This window comes from Seriola aureovittata, chromosome 1 (genome assembly GCF_021018895.1).
Source record: "Seriola aureovittata isolate HTS-2021-v1 ecotype China chromosome 1, ASM2101889v1, whole genome shotgun sequence".
Classification (NCBI taxonomy): domain Eukaryota; kingdom Metazoa; phylum Chordata; class Actinopteri; order Carangiformes; family Carangidae; genus Seriola; species Seriola aureovittata.
In genome coordinates, this window is record NC_079364.1 from 15,253,104 (window position 1) to 15,271,326 (window position 18,223).

The 18,223-nt window shown below is 38.7% G+C and overlaps 1 protein-coding gene and 1 long non-coding RNA gene across 8 annotated transcripts in view; one reads left to right on the plus strand and one right to left on the minus strand.

The window, feature by feature from the left end:
* The window catches only part of tead1b (TEA domain family member 1b), a 48,303-nt gene extending 31,505 nt beyond the window's left edge, over positions 1 to 16,798 (plus strand). Inside the window, exons 5-15 of one of the 7 annotated variants that reach the window (XM_056371373.1) lie at positions 1,681 to 1,743; positions 1,834 to 1,896; positions 4,386 to 4,397; positions 5,300 to 5,431; positions 5,717 to 5,763; positions 5,884 to 5,945; positions 7,036 to 7,160; positions 10,105 to 10,278; positions 11,474 to 11,614; positions 11,763 to 11,915; positions 13,341 to 16,798. In XM_056371373.1, the coding sequence (XP_056227348.1) occupies positions 1,681 to 1,743; positions 1,834 to 1,896; positions 4,386 to 4,397; positions 5,300 to 5,431; positions 5,717 to 5,763; positions 5,884 to 5,945; positions 7,036 to 7,160; positions 10,105 to 10,278; positions 11,474 to 11,614; positions 11,763 to 11,915; positions 13,341 to 13,454 (1,086 nt within the window). In that variant the 3' untranslated portion in view covers positions 13,455 to 16,798. Of the gene's footprint in view, positions 1 to 1,680; positions 1,897 to 4,385; positions 4,398 to 5,299; positions 5,432 to 5,716; positions 5,764 to 5,883; positions 5,946 to 7,035; positions 7,161 to 10,104; positions 10,279 to 11,473; positions 11,615 to 11,762; positions 11,916 to 13,340 lie in introns of all 7 variants that reach the window. The other 6 variants (XM_056371353.1, XM_056371389.1, XM_056371381.1 and 3 more) reach the window with 6 other exon arrangements.
* LOC130166090 (uncharacterized) overlaps positions 7,487 to 18,223 on the minus strand; it is a 36,887-nt gene continuing 26,150 nt past the window's right edge. The window contains exons 4-5 of the long non-coding RNA XR_008827101.1: positions 11,933 to 12,168; positions 7,487 to 8,912 (exon numbers count right to left, since the gene is read on the minus strand). This is a non-coding gene — a long non-coding RNA (uncharacterized LOC130166090). The remainder of the gene's footprint in view (positions 8,913 to 11,932; positions 12,169 to 18,223) is intronic.

An 18,223-nucleotide genomic window follows, 5' to 3' on the forward strand; every position in this document is an offset into this window, starting at 1 on the left:
CGCTGTGTGCACTGCAGACACACTACTCCTACCACAGAGTTGAGCTCAGATTTCTGACTCAAACTGTGATGAATTTATTAACATGCACTGTAATATGTCAGGTAAATGTCATATAAATAATATGTAAATAAAATTGAAGTCAGGGCTCTTGGTCTTTCTCTTAAATATATATAATCATAGGAGTTATACTTAATGTTGATTCTTGTATTCAAATAACCTGTTAATGAGCAGCTCTGATGGTGCTTCAGTCACAGTATGAAACCCACTGACTGATCCTCCCTCTAAACAGGAAATTCCCTGTATGACTACTGACTTGAATGACAATGATAAACAAGCCGGTGTCTACAGTGACATTCGATCAGTGTGTGTGAATTGATCAGTCTGGGCCAGAAAGGCCGTGTGGTTTCTCTCTCAGTGATTCTTCTCCTCAAGACAGAACCAGAATGAGAGAGATAGTTGTTTACCTAGAGCTACACCAAGAAACACACATCTGTTTCTCCTGTTAGTTTAAATGCATGATGTGTGTGTAGTTGCTGTTATTTATATTAAGGCTGCAACTACCAGTTTTCATTAGAGCTGAAATGTTAAATTGATCGAGGTTAAATTCGTCTGCAGCAATTTTGATAATGGAACAATCATTTTAATAATTTTTTAAGCAAATCTGTCAAAAGAATTCACCAGTTTCAGCTTCTCAAATTCTTTACTGGTTTCCTGAATCTTCTGTGATAGAAACAAATTTTCTTATGTTGGTTGGACAAAACAAACTGTCTATCTTGGGCTTTAGGAAATTATGTTTGACATTTTTTTTGGTATTTTCTTACATTTTCCAGTCTAACCGATCAATCAGAAACATAATTGTCTGTTTAATCTGAAATGAAAATAATCGACAGTGGCAGCTGTTATTTTAATTATCAGTTAATTTTCAGATTATTTTCTTGATTTTTTTGTCAATAAAATGCTAGAAAACAGTGACAAATGGCAAGTAAGTAATTTTCCATCGTCTTTAAATGTCGTTTTTTTTCCAACCAGCAGTCTGAAGCCCAAAGATGTTGAATTTAAACTAATATAAAACAAATAAAGTCCTCACATTAGAGGAAGCTGGAAACAATTAACTTTTTCTTGAAAAATTATGGAAATGACTGATTATAGTAGTAAGTAGTAGTAATAGTTGCTGAATAATTTCCTGTTGATTTATTATAATAATCCTGCTAGAAAAGGTGTGATTTGCGTGAATAGTGCCAGAGGAGAACTTAAATCCACCCTGCAAACCTGTCATCAACACACGACTCTTTCAAATTGCTACTTGCACTGTTGAATGTGAGAATATTAAATAATTTTGAACTGTGTGAACGTGAGAGGTAAACTTGGCTGTTGAAATGCCTTGCCCAGCTCCCGTAAGAATACTAGACTAGCCAATTCTCATTCAGCACACAGCAGATCACATCTGTGTGCTCTTAATGTGTGCTAAAGGGGCCTGCATCCTCCTTAATCAGTTCACTTAAGTGACGACAACACACAGCATAACACTTTATTGGCTGTTAGCTTGTTGTGTGGTTTGCACATGCTTCTGTTATGCACCTTATCTCCATCAAGTGTTTTTTAAACAAAGAAATGTGTAATCTATTTTTTTTTGGTTTTTCTTGTTTTTTTATTTTCCCTTTTTCTCTTTTTTTAATGGAGGTGTCTAGTCACATACAGGTCTTAGCAAGAAAGAAAGTTCGAGAAATCCAAGCTGCCATTAAGGTACGTCTGGCTTTGCCCAGTTGTAGGGGGCTTTTCATTGCCATGGTTACAGGCTCTTCCTTTGTTTTCCTCCCCTCCCCTACCCCGCAGGTGTCTAGTCACATTCAGGTTCTTGCCAGAAGGAAATCTCGTGAGTTTCATTCCAAGCTAAAGGTATGCGCTTTTCTGCTTTTGGGCTTGTTGGTTGCTGTGCGTCTTAACTTCCTGTTTCCTGTGGTGACAGAGTGAATGCCTGGTACTCTGATTCTCCCTAACTGCTGACTGTAGTCTGTTCAGATTTTCTAATCCCCCTGCACCTTCTCACTCCATCTCTCACCCATACTCAGACATGCTGTCACTGTCCTGTCTACTTGTTTCAACCATATTCACTTTTCTTCACGGGCCTTTGCTTTGAGAGCGGCTGTTCATCATATCAATAACTTACTATAGTATAGTGAAGACATTTTTTGTCATAGTGAAGACACTAATGAAAGAAATGGATTAATAGCAAACACTCGAAAGCAAATGTTACTGGTAGTTTCTATTATTAGTTTTTGATTGTACAAGAGCCTGACCAATATTGGATTTCTGATGCCTTTACTGATGCTGAGAGTTTAAAAATCTGACAACTATACTGAATATTGGCACATTACACATTTGCTAACTAACACATAATATGTAAAAGATGTCAGTAAGCATTCCTTAAATTTATGTTAAATTTTTTTATTTGTTTTGTTTGTTTATTGTTTGTTATTAATGAATTGTGACCAATATACAGTATGTAAATTATACGGTTGAACAAGAATTTAGCCATGCTAGCAACTCTGTGAGACTGCTCTTAAACACAGCAGTGCTTTGAGCTAATAGCTCACGTCAGGATGCTAACATATTTTGAAAGGTCTGACCTGATGGTAGCACTAAATAAAAAGTAAGGGGATCACCAAAAATTTAAATTCATCCTGAGGGGGGCATGAATGTGTGTCCCATATGTCACAGCAATTTATCCAATAGTTGAGACATTTCTCTGAAAACCATAAATTTCAACCTCATTGTGGCGCTAGTTGAAAAGTCAGAGGATCACTTAACTCAGCAGGATTCATCCTCTGGAGACCATGAATGTATGTGCCAAATTTCATGGCAATCCATTAGAAATTTGATGCGATATCTCTGTCTGGACCAAAGTGGTGGACAGATTGATGCGAGCATGGCTTAAAAAAAATGCTCTTTTTGCGTTTCTGTCCTGCAGTTTCTTGTTACCTGATGTATGATGATCATAATAAGATGACAGCGGCGAATTTTATCGGCTCGGTTTATTTATTGGTCAGGCTCTAATTTTTACTCTTCATATCTGTAAACATTTAGTAAAACCACAGTTAATGTGCAAATGTCGGGAAGCATGCTGGCATTGGCTGTTGGTGAGTGGCTGAGAGCTGAAGGTCAGAGGAAATTGGTCTGCTTACATCTCTCACTAAGCAGAGTTCGTTCAAAAAAAAATGGGGCTTGGCAAAGGGGGCTTGTGTTGAAAAAAATGAAAAGGCGATTACACCTCTACCTCCTTTGACAATATAACCCAACTTTTCCCCGCTGTCAAAGGCTCAGTTGTGCACATTCAGAGTGGAGAATGGCCGTGAAGCTGGCTGTTTCTGAAATGCCCTCTCTGCTTTCTTGTTCTCCCTTCTATCTGTTGATAACTCCAGGCTCTCACAATGCCATGGCTGTCGGTCGCTTTCCCTCTCCCAGTCCAGATGTCGTCATTTCATAGCTCCTGTCAATTATTTTAGCAATAGTGAAATCCGTTAAAATCACTAAAGAATGGCACATTAAAATGGGAGAACCATTGTAAAAGAAGTAATCTTGAATAATATTGAACTGTAATATAAGGTATTTTATGAAGTAATGCTTGTAAATCAAACACTCCACCTATGTGCAATTTTCTTCTTTACTTGGGGAGCCTAGTATACGTTTTGACTTTCACACTTTGCTCCACTCCCGTATTCAACACGAATTAATGACCCCTCATTAGTGTGTGTGTGTGTGTGTGTGTGTGTGTGTGTGTGTGTGTGTGTGTGTGTGTGTGTTGCGAGACAGACAGAGTCAGACAGGCAGCTAGCCACATGAATGCCTGGTCTTTCAGGGGCACAGGCGGCAGTCTGAAGAAAAACAGACAGCTTTTGTATGAATCCCTGTCTTTTCTCATTTAAAGCAAATTAGAGTTCAGTGGCAAAGAGAAGTACAAGTGTGCCCTTCATTTTAGGGGGCATCAATGGAAACCTGCTGTTTCTGGTCTTGTCTATGGCGTTTTAGTGAAATTACAGTCATTATGTTACTGTTCTGTTGTTTTGTCTCGAGTGAAGACTGCTGATCAGATTGTGAAAATTATAGAGAGCAAGACATTCGCCACAGAGACCAAGGATAATTTGTAAATACAAATTTTATAATCCTTTGTTATGAAGTATTCATTACACATCTGTGTTTGTTGTACTGTGTGAAGAAAGCTATACACTGGTCAAATTGAAGAATTTTTTTTTTTTTTTTTTTTTTACTGATGATTTCAGCTGTAACATTGAAACTTTTTCATGCATAGCTCAGACTTTAACAGTTTGAAAATGTTGAATTACTCTAATTTACAATTTTACAATAAAACCCTGTTTGTTTGCATTTAGGTTACAAGCATGGTAAGTATTCATTTTCTGTTTGTGCTTTAATTAGGGCCTGCCTCATCCTTCGGCTGCTAGTTTTGCATTTGTGCTCCTGCCATAGTGACACAATAGCTGCTGCCCAGTGTTTTCCCAGTTTATTGGTGTCTCTGTGCGTCATCACATTTCTACACACTTATATTGTAGCTTGACTCTGTTCCACCAACATCTTATGCCAGCATGCTTACCTTTAACGTCTGCCACCAGTGAGTCTGCATGGGTTTGCTAGCATGTATGGTGTGTGTGCACTTCTGAATTTTGCAGGGCCAGTATAACTTAACAAAGGACTATGTCCAAAACAACACACAATGCTGCAATTAGTGCTCTTCTGCAGACCTTTTTGGTTCTCCATGAATTACTATTCCATAAATTAAGCCATTTACAATTCATGCAGATACAATCTGATCACTTAAAGATCTCTTGTCCAAAGATTAAAGGAAAGGAACTGAGTGGAGCTGAAAGATCCTTAAACTAGCGTGATTTGTGTCCTTCAGTTCAGAGAAATTCTTTGCGATGTTTCAGTGTGTTTTGACATGCAGACAAATGCAGCCTTGATAGAAGTATTGCTGAATGAGTTTTTTTTTAAGTATTTTAGCAGTGGATTAGTCAACAAGCAAACTCATTTAAGTGCATACCACTTCTAACCACTGTATAGTAGAATTCAATGGTAATTGTTTGGCACATTCCTTTAAGAAAAAAAAGCCTACACTTAAATAGCAATACTGATGCATCTTCTTTTAACCTGCTTGCTGTTTACTGTTGTGAGAGAGGTCAGTGGTGCTTTCAGTGTGTTGTTTAGAGTCTGGTTGTTGCTACCTCTGCAACATACTCCACCTCCCCTTTCTGTGTGAGTGCTAAGCCTTTTGTGACTGCTGTTTAAGGACCAAGCCGTGAAGGACAAAGCCCTCCAGAGCATGGCCTCCATGTCCTCGGCTCAGATCGTCTCTGCCACGGCTATTCACAACAAGCTCGGCCTGCCAGGCATCCCGCGCCCAGCCTTCCCTGGAGCAGGGGTAAGAGCCTCAACGGCACCACTTTTGATCCATCCAGTCCAGCTTCACCCAGGGCAGCCATGGGGCCAAACACACCGACACCCGGGCCAAATCACATTACACACCACAGCTTATCTGCCCCTATCAGATAAGCACATGATCAAAAGGAGTGGTAGTCAAGATAACTACATCCACCGAACATGGAGCTAAAAGCCATTTTGATCTTGTCGCTCACAGCTGCTCACAATTGGATGTTGTTTTTTCTTTGTTGTTCTTTGCTGTCTATTTATACATCTAATTCTCTAGTTATGGCAGGGTATGATATCGGCCGGTCAGCCAGGATCATCACAAGAGTAAGTATCAGACTTTGGTGTCAGAAAAGAAAACCTAAACTCTCTTAAAGCAATGAGTTTAATATGTTGTTCTGGGAAGTTGTTTTTTTTCCTAATGGGGTTTACCTTTCTCTGCTCCAGTATTAAGCCTTTCACCCAGCAAGCCTATCCCACCCAGCCAACAGTCACAACAGCCATCTCAAGTAAGAATTTACTAATTTACTACTCTGTAAACTTCTTTGTACAATAGCTGCACAACATAATAAATGTGCTAACTGTACAACAGTGTGTGAAACTCACTCCCTCTCCACTTCATCTTTTCCCTACTTGGTTTGAAACATTTCAGAGCCTCCTAGATTCTTACTGTAAAACAAATATGCTGATAGACAGAGGTCTGCTTAGAGATAGCAGTGACAATAAAGGTGGGTTTGATACTTTGAACCTACTTGCCTTTCCCCCAGGGCACCTTATCTACTGTGTAGCTCCAGGAGGGATGAAGTTAATGACTTTAAGGGTAATTTAGTTTGAGACTAAAATCAAATGGTTTTCAGCAACTCTATTTTTTTTCTCAACTACATTTACTTTACTTTTTGAAAATTTCAAATTCTTTAGCAGCCAAGGTTTATTTTTTAATTGAAAGATTTTAAGCACTTCATGTTCCTCAAACATTATCTATTAGAAGAGAGAAATAACCGAAAGTGCAGAAAATCCTGTGATGCAACATATTAAGTCTCTGTTCAAACTTGCACATTTAAACTGGATGAAAAAAAGAAAGGCAACATGCAAAAAAATGCACAGACCACCGATTTAATCCTATACATCTAAAGGTTTTTGTGAAAAGAAGTTGTATGCATTTGTTATCTCTTGCCTAGAACTTGCTACAAACAATACAAGTAACAATCTGGAAGTAAGAAAATATTGATGAATCCCACAAACAAAGTTACCCACAAGGTATGAATAGATCTATACATTTCCCCATGTGTGGCATTGCTATGACCTAAAAGAAATGCTTTCATGGGCAGGTACAGCTGTAATTTGCTCATAAATATTTAATTCATTTTGGTTTTACAGTTTCCTGTGCAGTTTTATTTAAAGTAATGAGTACTATTGCCAATAACATCAGGACATGAGGAAATCTGACTCCGACAGATGTCCTCAAAAAAACAAAACAAAAGAAAAAACAAAACCTCAAACTATATCTAATATGACATAAAGGTATTATTTGTTTTGAAACATACTCATGCTGTGAAACAACCCACAGAGAGGATGACTCTTATTCTGGTTTTACTTCAGGTTACGAGCCCACAGCAGCTCCAGCGCCCACAGCACCAGCATGGCAGGGCCGCTCCATTGGTACATCTAAACTCCGACTGGTGGAGTTCTCCGCCTTCCTCGAGCAACAGAGGGACCCAGACTCAGTGAGTGGGGCATTATACTAAAGCATGAAATATCACTATCTCATGGTGTTAATTCCCACTTCTTATCATCCAGTCCTTTCCTCTACGAATACACTGGGACATTTTCCCAGGCACACAGTCAGCTGAGAGGAGGCCAAAACAAGCTGAGAAGAGAGAAGTCTGGCCTGTAGGGACGCACGGCAGGAAAACCTGCAGTAATAATGAACGACTGTATATTAATCAGTTCCCTAAAAGGCATGCCAAAACTATATTTAAACTGCGGACTTCAGCTCAGCAGGACAATCCACACTCAGTGTGGATTGTGAGTTAACAAATCAGCAGCTTGCATTTTTTTCCTCCAATTCCTTTATTGTCATTGCACAGAGAACAATACAACTGAGTGGCAATGTAGACAGTGCATTCACTCATAACAAACAGCAATTAAAATGGAAGAATTTAAAGTGCAGAATCTATAAATTAATTATAAAATGTATACATTTGAACAATAAGATATAAAAACAATACGATGCAGTAAAAAAAGCAGCTGAGTTATTGCATTTGAGGATATGGAACATTTGCTGAGTTACAGTGGTTCTATGTTCAAGAAGTGCAATTAGGAATATATACATATAAAAAGGTGCATTGTTCTGTGCTGCAGACAGTCAGTGTAAATGTCTGGCAGTGTTCAGTTCTCATGTGGCTCTGGGGTAGAAGCCAGGGTGTCCAAGGTGGGATGGTTCTTTCAGTATGTTGGCTGGTCTACTGAGGCAGCAGGAGCTGACTAAGTCCTCTAAAGAGGGCAGTGAACAGCTGATGATCTTCTGGGCAATATTGATGACCCTCTGAAGGGCTCTCCGGTCTGCTGCTGAGCATCTGGTATACCATGCAGAGATGCAGTACATCAGCACACTCTTGATGGAACATGGGCAACATGCGTACCCAGGATTTTGAAAATGGGGACCCTTTCCACACGGTCTCGCTTAATGTATAATGGATCAGGTTCTCCACTATTCATCCGAAAGTCTGTTATGAGTTCAGACCACAGTGGTGTCGTCCGAGAACTTGATGATGATGGTGTTGGTGGGATGGGTGGGGACACAGTAATGACTGTAGAGGGCATAGAGAAGGCAGGTGGCAGGTGGGTTAGGAAAGTCCTAAGTCAGTAAGTTTAGTGACCAGTCTGCCCACGATGACAGTGTTAAAGTTGAAGTCTATGAGAAGCATCCTCACATAGCTCCTCTGGTGTTCAAGGCGGTTCTGTGCAGTGTGAAGAGCAGTGGCAATGGCATCCTCTGTAGACCTTTTTGCTCTGTAGGAAAACTGGTGTGGGCCCAAGGTGGGTGGGAGGCTGACTTTGATTTCCTGCAGGACCAGTCTTGAAACACTTCATGATGAAAGGCGTAAGTGCAAGCAGACGGTAGTCATAGAGGCAGCTGCTTTCACCTCATAGTGAGAAAAAAAAAAAAAAAAAAAAAAAAAAAACAAGTTCCAGCAAGGCGTCGTCGTTGACAGTTGTGCAGTTGCTGGACTTGTAGCTGGTAATGTGCTGGATGCCCTGCCACACCTACCGTGGGTTGTTGTTGGTGAAGTGGCCCTCAATCTTCCTCTTGCAGGCCACGTTAGCCTCCCTGATGCCTGTCTTCAGGTTGGCTCCAGAAGCTTTGTATAGGGCTTTGTCAACATACCTGAAGCTGGCGTTACAGTTCTTGAGAGTTTTGACATCCTTTTCATCCAAGGCTTCTGGTTGGGATACACCCGGATGTGTGTTATATGCTGGGGTAAAGAGTACGGATAGGTGATCTGACTGGCCTTCGCATGGTAGTGTTGTTGACCTTATGTCTTAAACCGTTATTGTAAACTTTGTGAGTTTTGAGTAAACTTTCTCAAGTGGCCCCAAAAGCAGCACATTTGATGTGTTCGAATTTTGGGAGAACTGCCTTTACTTCATGGTTAAAATCACAGCTAATGTTATTATTTGCTTTAGCAATTCTTTTAATGTTTCTCCACATTTTCCTGTGCCCTTTCTTTTGGTATTGATAACACATGACAACAGCCATTAATCTTACATGCAGCATTGCCCTGAAGGCTACATACTAGAGTGGCTGTTCCGTGAGCTTTTAGACTGAAGTGCAGGGCCACATGAAAGGTTTCATACGGTCACGATGAGGGCAAAAACCTCTGAAAATCAAATGTTGTTCTCAGATTTTATGCTCCTTTTTCTCCTTTTGCCATGCATCAAAACCAAATATTCTCAGTTGAAAAGTTTAAAGGAATAGAGCAAATCTCTGTATTATTTCATTCCATATTGTCAATTTAGGTTGATTGTAGTTGCCTTTGATGCAGAAATATTGCTTTTCATTTGAGTGAAGACTGAATTACACTATTAGCTTTTGACAAAATTATTTTTTTTTACTGTATGGGTTTAACTCATTTAATATTGAGATAGATGCATCTTTGTCAGACTTTCTTGGTTTCACAACTTTCTCATTTATAATTTCACATGTTAATCTTATAGAATTTGGGTGAAGCAGTCGCGCATTTCCCGGCTTGGTTTAATACAAATAAAGGGATCAGTTTGTTTTTGGCTTTAGTGGAGCAGAAAGGCATTGCCTAATTTGTACATCATAAAATAGAAAAGAGACTTAAAACCTTGCAGACAGCCAAATAAAAAGCAATGATGTGTAGGCTTATTTCTCATCTAATTCTGGCTACCACTTGCTTGTTATGGTGGTTATTTGTCAGAATTGGTTTATTTTACTTCAACAGCCCTTTCTGGATATTGATATTTAATACTGTTTTAGGTTGCTTCTTTGTCTTTTTATGTGAGATTCTAATTTTAAATTCAGACAAGATGGACTGTATTTTACTTTTCTAAATCACAATAATGCAACCTGAAAAAGATTATTCTTTTTAAAGACCAGATTGAAAATATGTTTCTAATACCATTTCCTATTTACTTTTTCAGTACAACAAGCACCTATTTGTACATATCGGGCAGACGAATCATTCCTACAGTGACGCCCTGCTGGAGTCGGTGGACATTCGTCAGATTTATGATAAATTTCCAGAAAAGAAAGGAGGACTGAAGGAGCTGTACGGAAAAGGTCCCCAGAATTCCTTCTTCCTTATAAAATTCTGGGTGAGTGTTATTTGTCAGCCACACTGATTAAATTAATAAGTATCGCGCACACACACAGACACAGATCTTAAGATGATTGGTAACGTTTTGCACATAGTCAAATGTTTGACAGCAGAATCGTGTTCAGTAACATTCTGTTCAGGTTCGTCTTTAGTGATTGGGTGTAATCAAACTACACAGAGAAGACTGCTCTCTTAATGTTTGCAGAATGCACTGTGCTATATTTGGACTTGCATAGCAGGAGAGCTTTTGATCAAAGCACTCACTAATTCAATGTAATATCTCCAAACAATGGAGTGACCCAGTTGCACTCCTAATGGCTGTTTAAACATTGCATGTATTTCCTCCTTGATGCAAAATGCTAACTAGCGGCAGCCAACAAAGTAGGGACCGTATGCACTTGGACCAAGTCCCCTCAAATCTTTTGAAGTGACCGACCAATCTAAATTTCAAATGAAAGACAGAATCTGCACAATAATGAATGTATAACTGCTTTGCTTAATGAAGGAGGAGAATGTTGTAGGAGGATGTCTCCTCTTTTTGTATCCATAATGAACAGGATGTTCAGGGCATAGAAAGGCTGCCCTCTGGGAGCAGACCCGTTCAACCTTATAAATCAGTCTTTTAATGTAACTTCATTTAATCCTCTTTAGAATCTTGTTTCCAATATGGACACATTAACATGCTTATTCAGATGTGGGATAGATGAGATATTCTAATTTGATATGCCATGGACATGCATAATCTCCACAGCTCTGTGATCACAAATTCTTAATTTAACACATTTTTCAGTTACCAGATGTAAACCAAATTCTGGCTCCCTTTAAAAATGCACATATGTGCTGTGTCCCAGTTCAATACTACTGTATGCGCTGTATGTACAGGTTTCTCCACTTGATAGATATTTTTATAATAGCAATGTATAAAATGACAAAGTGATAGTGATGAACCTAAAGAAAAGTATCACCTGAATCTGCAGCTGTCCAGTCTGCAACTTTACTGTTTGTGTTCACTCTCGCTGCTGTGCAAGCATTGTTTTCTGCTGCAGCAGGCAGATGTTTTCAGACCAAAAGCTCTAAACTCTGCTGTTTGGCAGGTTTTCTATGTATTGCTTATTCCTCTAAAGTGGACCCCAAAACAAAAATGTGCATTGACATGTAATGCTCTCTTTTCTTTTTTTTTTTCTGCTCGCTAGGCTGACTTGAACTGCAACATTCAAGATGATACTGGATCTTTCTATGGAGTCACTAGTCAGTATGAGAGCTCGGAGAACATGACCATTACATGTTCAACAAAGGTCTGCTCCTTTGGCAAACAGGTGGTCGAGAAAGTTGAGGTACGGACTCAAATCTTTCCATCCTGTGATTCAGAACAATGCCTAAAAAGCTGTGAACTACAATGAGAAAATGCACCACACATTTGTATTTTACGTTTCTGTTGTATACTTCTTTTTTATCTCCTTAAACTTTTCTCTTGTTCCTCAGACTGAATATGCACGATTTGAGAATGGACGCTTTGTCTACCGAATAAGCCGGTCTCCCATGTGTGAATACATGATCAACTTCATCCATAAGCTAAAACATCTACCAGAGAAATATATGATGAACAGTGTGCTGGAGAACTTCACTATCTTATTGGTAATCACCTCACTGACCTGAGTGGGTGAGGTCCCTCCCCAGGATCCTCATTCTTCTTCTTCTTCTTCTTCTTCTTGTTCTTCTTCTTCGTCTTCTCTTTGCTGTCAAGGATGTGTTGGTGGCTCCAGCTGGCTTTATAAAAAAATGGGGGGGTTGGGGTGGTTTGGCTGAGCCTTGAGATGAGTTCCTCTCGCTGGTCTCACATTCCTCTCATTCCACAGGGGATGAAACGCCATGTGAGGAGCCTCATTATCTGCAGGGGAAAAGGGAGGATAACAGGAGGCAGGAGAAACCCCTGTTATTAGTCCTCACATGGGGTCTTAAAATGTCATTCACCACTACTGACAAAGCAAAAAGTAAATAAAAAGACAGGCACAGATCCATATGTGGGGGTGCGCACTCAAGATGGCAAGCAGGGCCCCCTGTATGTAAAGGCTAGGATGATTGTAAAATCCACCTCACAAAGTCTTTAAGCTTTTAGAAATGATGCAGGGAAAACAAAAAAGGTTTTATTTTGGTTCATTTTAAAGTCTACACCTTAATCCAACCACTGATGCTCTCTGTTAAATGACGTTTAAATTAATAATCAAAAATGAATTTAACAATTGACATGCGCAATCAATCTAATATTTTCCGTCATCATTGCCCTGTCCCTCTACATATGTCTTTTGCTTTCCTGATGTTATATTCTCAGGTTCTATATATTCACTTTTCTTTTTAATTTATGTTGCATATCTTTATATTTTCCACAAGCTAGTATACCTCAGGTTAAATACAGATAAGTTGATATTCATGTCAGATGAGGTGGATACTCATAAAACTCTTCATGGCTTGTTTCTGGGTTGAGTATATCTGCCTCAAGTAGTGCTTTAATCAATCCTCTTACCTTCTTAAACCTACACGAATCAAACTCTCTGACTGTGGACTGATCGTGCTTTGAATGATTCCAAGTGTAAAACATTTCTTTGTGTTGTTTATAATTTTTAAGTTATCCGATTTTAAGAAGCTCTCAACAGCATCACATGCGCTCTTTATTGCTACTTTATGTGTAAGAAGAAAAAAGAAAAAAAAGACTGGAATCAGGAATGGCTGATGGGTGTGTCTATATCCTTTTATGGTTACCCGCGGGAGGGGTCATGAGGCTCTGCACTCGCGCCCAGCTAGCTACACGGAGATTGAAATTTATGAAACAGACCTACACATATGCACGACTTCATAACACTGACAAGAAGAACGCATATTTCAGTCTTTAGTTTTAATTTTGTGTTTCTTACATCTGGCTCCTGGTGTTTTGGTTCTATACCTATATGTTGATGGTTTAGATGGTTAAAACAAGCAAAGTCCTTTTTCTCTCTCGTGTCTGTCCACACTGATTACACTGCCTCTCAACTAGAAAGTGATTTTTTTTCGTCTTTTCGTTTGCAGGTGGTGACGAATAGAGATACCCAGGAGACGCTGCTATGTATGGCGTGTGTGTTTGAGGTTTCAAACAGCGAGCACGGCGCCCAGCATCATATCTACAGACTGGTCAAGGAATGAGAGCTTCCCCTCAACCCCTTTCTTTTCATAGACTTACCAACCTCAAAACAAGTGGCAGTGCCTCTACCTGAAAGTCACACCTACAATGCTTTTTGGTCATGGTATCGGGTGAAGTCAGTTGTTTTAAATTTGTTTTGATATAAGTGTTTGTTATTTGACTGCAGCTGTGAATTGCGGTACAGTTGTTTTATGTTTAAATACGGGAATTACGCGTTTAAAAGATGTTGAGTTGGTCTCTGTTGAGTATAAATGTGGCCGTTCTTAAAGAATTTACTAGATTCATTTGGTAAATGGAAATATGTGTGTTGTCTTCTTCTGCTTTGTTACGTAGACTAAAGGAAAAAAAAACAACAAAAAAAAAACAGATGCTGGCCTTTTCTACCAGCAACCTGATGTGGTCTTTGTAATATGTTTGAGTGTGTTTTTATATGTCTGTAGTTCATAATTTATGAGCATACATACTGTAGATATACAGACATGCACCCACAGTCAATAGATTTTCCAAAGAAACAATACTAACACAACACTACATATATAGTAGCTGAAAGCAAGTGGTTGTGAATATTGCAAAATTACAGTTATATTAAAAAAAAAAAAAAAAATCAGCTTTCAGAAGTATATTTATCCCCGTTGAAGCACTCCAAGTCTTAGACACTAAGAGCAGAATGAATGCACTGTGAAAATACTACAAATGTTTTGCCTGCGTCTGCTCCATAAATGTAGAGAAGTCTTACCACCTGCTAAACATTTCTGTGCTGCAAACGAGTCTTTCCTCTGTGACAACTGATAAGAGAATTTTTAGGTTTTAGACAGGTGAAAGTACTGCTAAAAATTACACTAACCGGACTCTCATCTTGTCCAAAAGCACTTTGTTCCCCTTCCTGGACTTGCCTTAGTAATGTTTTTTTTTTTTTTTTTTTTTTTTGTTAGAGCTGTGGTTTTAGAACAGGTTAAATATCATGACACTATAAATCACTTGTAGACAGCAGGCTTTGTTCAATATGCTGTGGCTTTGCCCCTTGAAAGACTCAGAATATCTTTTCCCCTCTGGGATCACGGTGTAATAACTCCAAGCCAGAGAGTTGCTGCCTTCATGTTCACACTATGTTCACATGTTTCTGTGGCCTACACCGATCCTGAGCCTTAAACATGTTATACCTGTGTGTGAACTCCAAAAGATGCCACTAAAACTGTGATCTCTACGTGGGAATACTCTTCATACGTTTGCATTGTGTAAGAAATTCACAATACAATCTGCCAAAGTGTAAGTGTACAGTGCCTTAGAATATATTCTGATATTACCATTTGTTTTGTTTTAAGTCTAAAAATCAGTTAAGTGGATGAGACGGGCAAAAATGTCTCACTGCTTGTACTTGGTACATTTCCACATCTGAGAGATTGTTTCTTATAATTGGTACAGTCCTAAAAATACAGTTTTTGTTGGTTTTTTAGAGGCAGCATACTAATGTTAAATTACGTTTGCAAAATTAAGGTTAAAAACGGTCATAATACAGGTTATATTTTTCTCTAACTGTAATATGTTCCTCAAATGTCAGCCTTTTTCTGAGAGTGTACTACAAACACAGACCGACTGCCTTTCCTGTTGTAAAAGACCAAAAATACAGAGATACAGTCAATCTTTTGTCATGTCCTGCATGGTAGCAAGGAAGTGCCTTTGGTTTAAATTTTTTCCAGCTTCAAAAAGATCAAACACAAACTAAAAATTAAATGTTGCTAGACCAAAAATGAGACATAAGTGAAACCAATCACCACATTGCCTTTTCAAAGGATTATAATGACAGCAGGGGAAAGCTGGTTACTGGTAAAATAAATAAATGGTATAATCATTTTTATTACATTGTAAATTGATTTCACAAATGATGTATTTGAAGAAAACCTATTTCTTTGCTTGAGGTCAAAGACTGAAAAACCTGCTGATAACATACAGCCGCTGACTGCATGCAGGATGTCAACTCCAAAAACACTGCAGCTGTCTGCTTCTTGCACACTTGCAGGTTCAAGTGTTTTGTTTTGTTTTTTTTGTTTTTTTTAAAAAAGAAACATTGGGGTTTCCTCTTTCCCGCGACCACGTGCTCGCACGATGTGAAAACCACAGAAAACATCAGACTCTCTCAATGTTACCTTTGACGATGCAGACACAGCTGTGATGTCGACGAGGCAGGGACCAACACGAGCTTTTATCATTTATTATCTCTCTCAATGAAAAGTGAAAGTTTATTTAACAGTAAGTCTACAGAACAATTTGGAACTGTTTAAATGTGGCTAAAGCTGAAATTGTTTCCAAAACCTGTTTGAGATGCTGTTTCAGAAACTAATTTTTCACAACTGCCAGTGTGGACGAGGCCGTCGAGGTTAATATACTTTTCACCGTAAGGACCATAGATGCTCAGACATTTACTGTTTCTTAAAAAAATAAAAAGTTACAATCATCTAAAGTATTTTAATAGAAGAAGCTCTAAATAATTGCAGACAATGTCTCTGGTGGACGCAGATAAAGTTCAATCATTCAGTATTTTTGCCACAGTCCTGTGGACACTGTGGGGTTTTAATAGGCTTTTTTATGTTTACCCTGTGTATCCGTTCACATTTATTGATTACTTAGTGAGATGTTCCTGTTTTCTTATTGTACTTGTATACAGTTGTACTTGGTTTTGTGATGACATTGTCTGTATATTGCAAGCCCAATAAGATGGTAATGATGTTACTGCTGCACTGCTGGTACATTTTAACATGTCGTTTCAACACTTAAAAAAAAACAGCAGGGCTGATGCCTTCAATGGCATGAATGTCTGGTGGACCATTTGAAGAGAAAATGGACACACACACACACACGCACGCGCGCACAGAAAAATCAGCTAAGTCAAGGAATCATGCTACAAACATATCAGCAGTTTAGCTCTTGTTATTTGTAATTCTGTTGAAGAGTAGGTACTGGTACCTTTTTGTTTTATGACCATTTTCAGATGGTGGCTTTAAAAATGATTCTTCACATAGCTCACATATAGTTGTTATACACACATTTGGGTTTTGTGTGCAGATGTTTTTTTTGTTTGTTTGGTTTTTTTTTTTGTAAAAAGGTGCTTTGTACAAAATTATCTTAGCTTTTCTTGGTACAGATGTGTGATATATTTCCATATCCATGACAGTAAAGTGTTGGAGCAAAGGAGAGAAAAGAAGCTTTGCTATGTTTCTGTGTTCTGCGTATGGTCGTGTCTTTGCTCCGTAACATTATGATGCCTTCTTGATAATAGTAGTTATTTTGTAGCTTTCTAGATACTTTGTATGTATGCAATATTGAAGTTAAATAAATCTGAAAAATATTCCCTCCCTTTTGTTGTCACTTCAGTGAAGCATTTAATATAATTATTGTGCTGAAGCAATAAGCATAGCAGTATTTTCAGGCACGCGATGGTCGATTATGAATATGGAAAATGGACTGAGGCTCCGTGTTTAACTCTTTGACTGCAAAGCCCTCAGGTCAACAGTAGATGGAGCCTGCCACTCGCTTTATTTTTAACTGCCCATGTCCCTGCGTCACATGAGGATACAGATGTAGAGCACTGTAGTAACAGAAACCATCACTAAAGGGACAACATGCCAAATTAAAAGCAAATACATCGGGCAACAGCAAATATGGCGCGTGTGTAAAGTGTAACCACATAACATTTGAGAGCCAACCTCCGGTGCTGCAATTAAAATATTTCATAGAGAACAAAAATTGTTTCGATTTTTAAAGAAGGACTGACAGAATAAAGTCCTCACTGGTGATTATTTTGAACATGCAGTACAAACATAAAGTTTTAGTGATAAATCAGCATGCTGTGTTTGTCTAATGAAACTGGAAATACTGGCCCGTTGTTCTGCTTTGTTCACACACAATGATTAAAGAAAAACTTAAAACAGAAATCATTAATAAAGTCCTCAAACGAGAAAAACCTGTCCCCGTTTAGAAATGGCTCATAAAGGTGATTGTGGACCAAATTATTTCTGGTTAGAGGGGCACTCCAACTCAGTAGCTGCTGCAAATTATCCACAGGGCGGCGGCTTAGAACTGGAAGATTTAGTCCTGTTGACCATTTGGAGCCTAAAGATTTGTTATCTCCTCTGAACAGATTATACTTTCAGCCATGTTTGTCTTAGTGTGGGATTTCAATTTCAATTTACAGTCCAAAAACTGATTAGTCTTTGTAGCACATTGCGCCACCATGTGGACATTTGTAGCATATTACACTTTCACTGATGTGAGAGGTATAGAAAATTCTTATTTTGTGGTTCAAGGCCATTTTTCATGTGTACATATAACTGCTCCAAATTTTGATATAATTTTGATTTAAATTTTTTAGATATTCATCATTATACATATTGTGTTTCATTGAAATGACAAATTTATAGGATTGTGCACTTTTGGTGCGTCATAGTTTCAGGGATGGTCTGACGAGGCTCTGTAGTGTAAAGTGGTTAAAGCAGAGACACTGAGGACTTCAGTGTTGAAGGGGGGTTTAAAGGCAAATCACATACACGCACTACATGCATGTGCAAAAACCTCTTAAACCACAAGTGTCTTTGGATTTGCTTCACTTGCCTGTGAGTAACAAGACTCCAGCAGAGACACAGAGCAGCACTGACAACCCAACAAAACCAGATGTAAAGTATGTCTTCCAGGTGTTTCTTCAAGATAAGACTTTCTTTACCAACAAAGGGTCACAAGTTAAAGACTCACCAAGGCTGAAGTCTGAGGGTGACTCTGC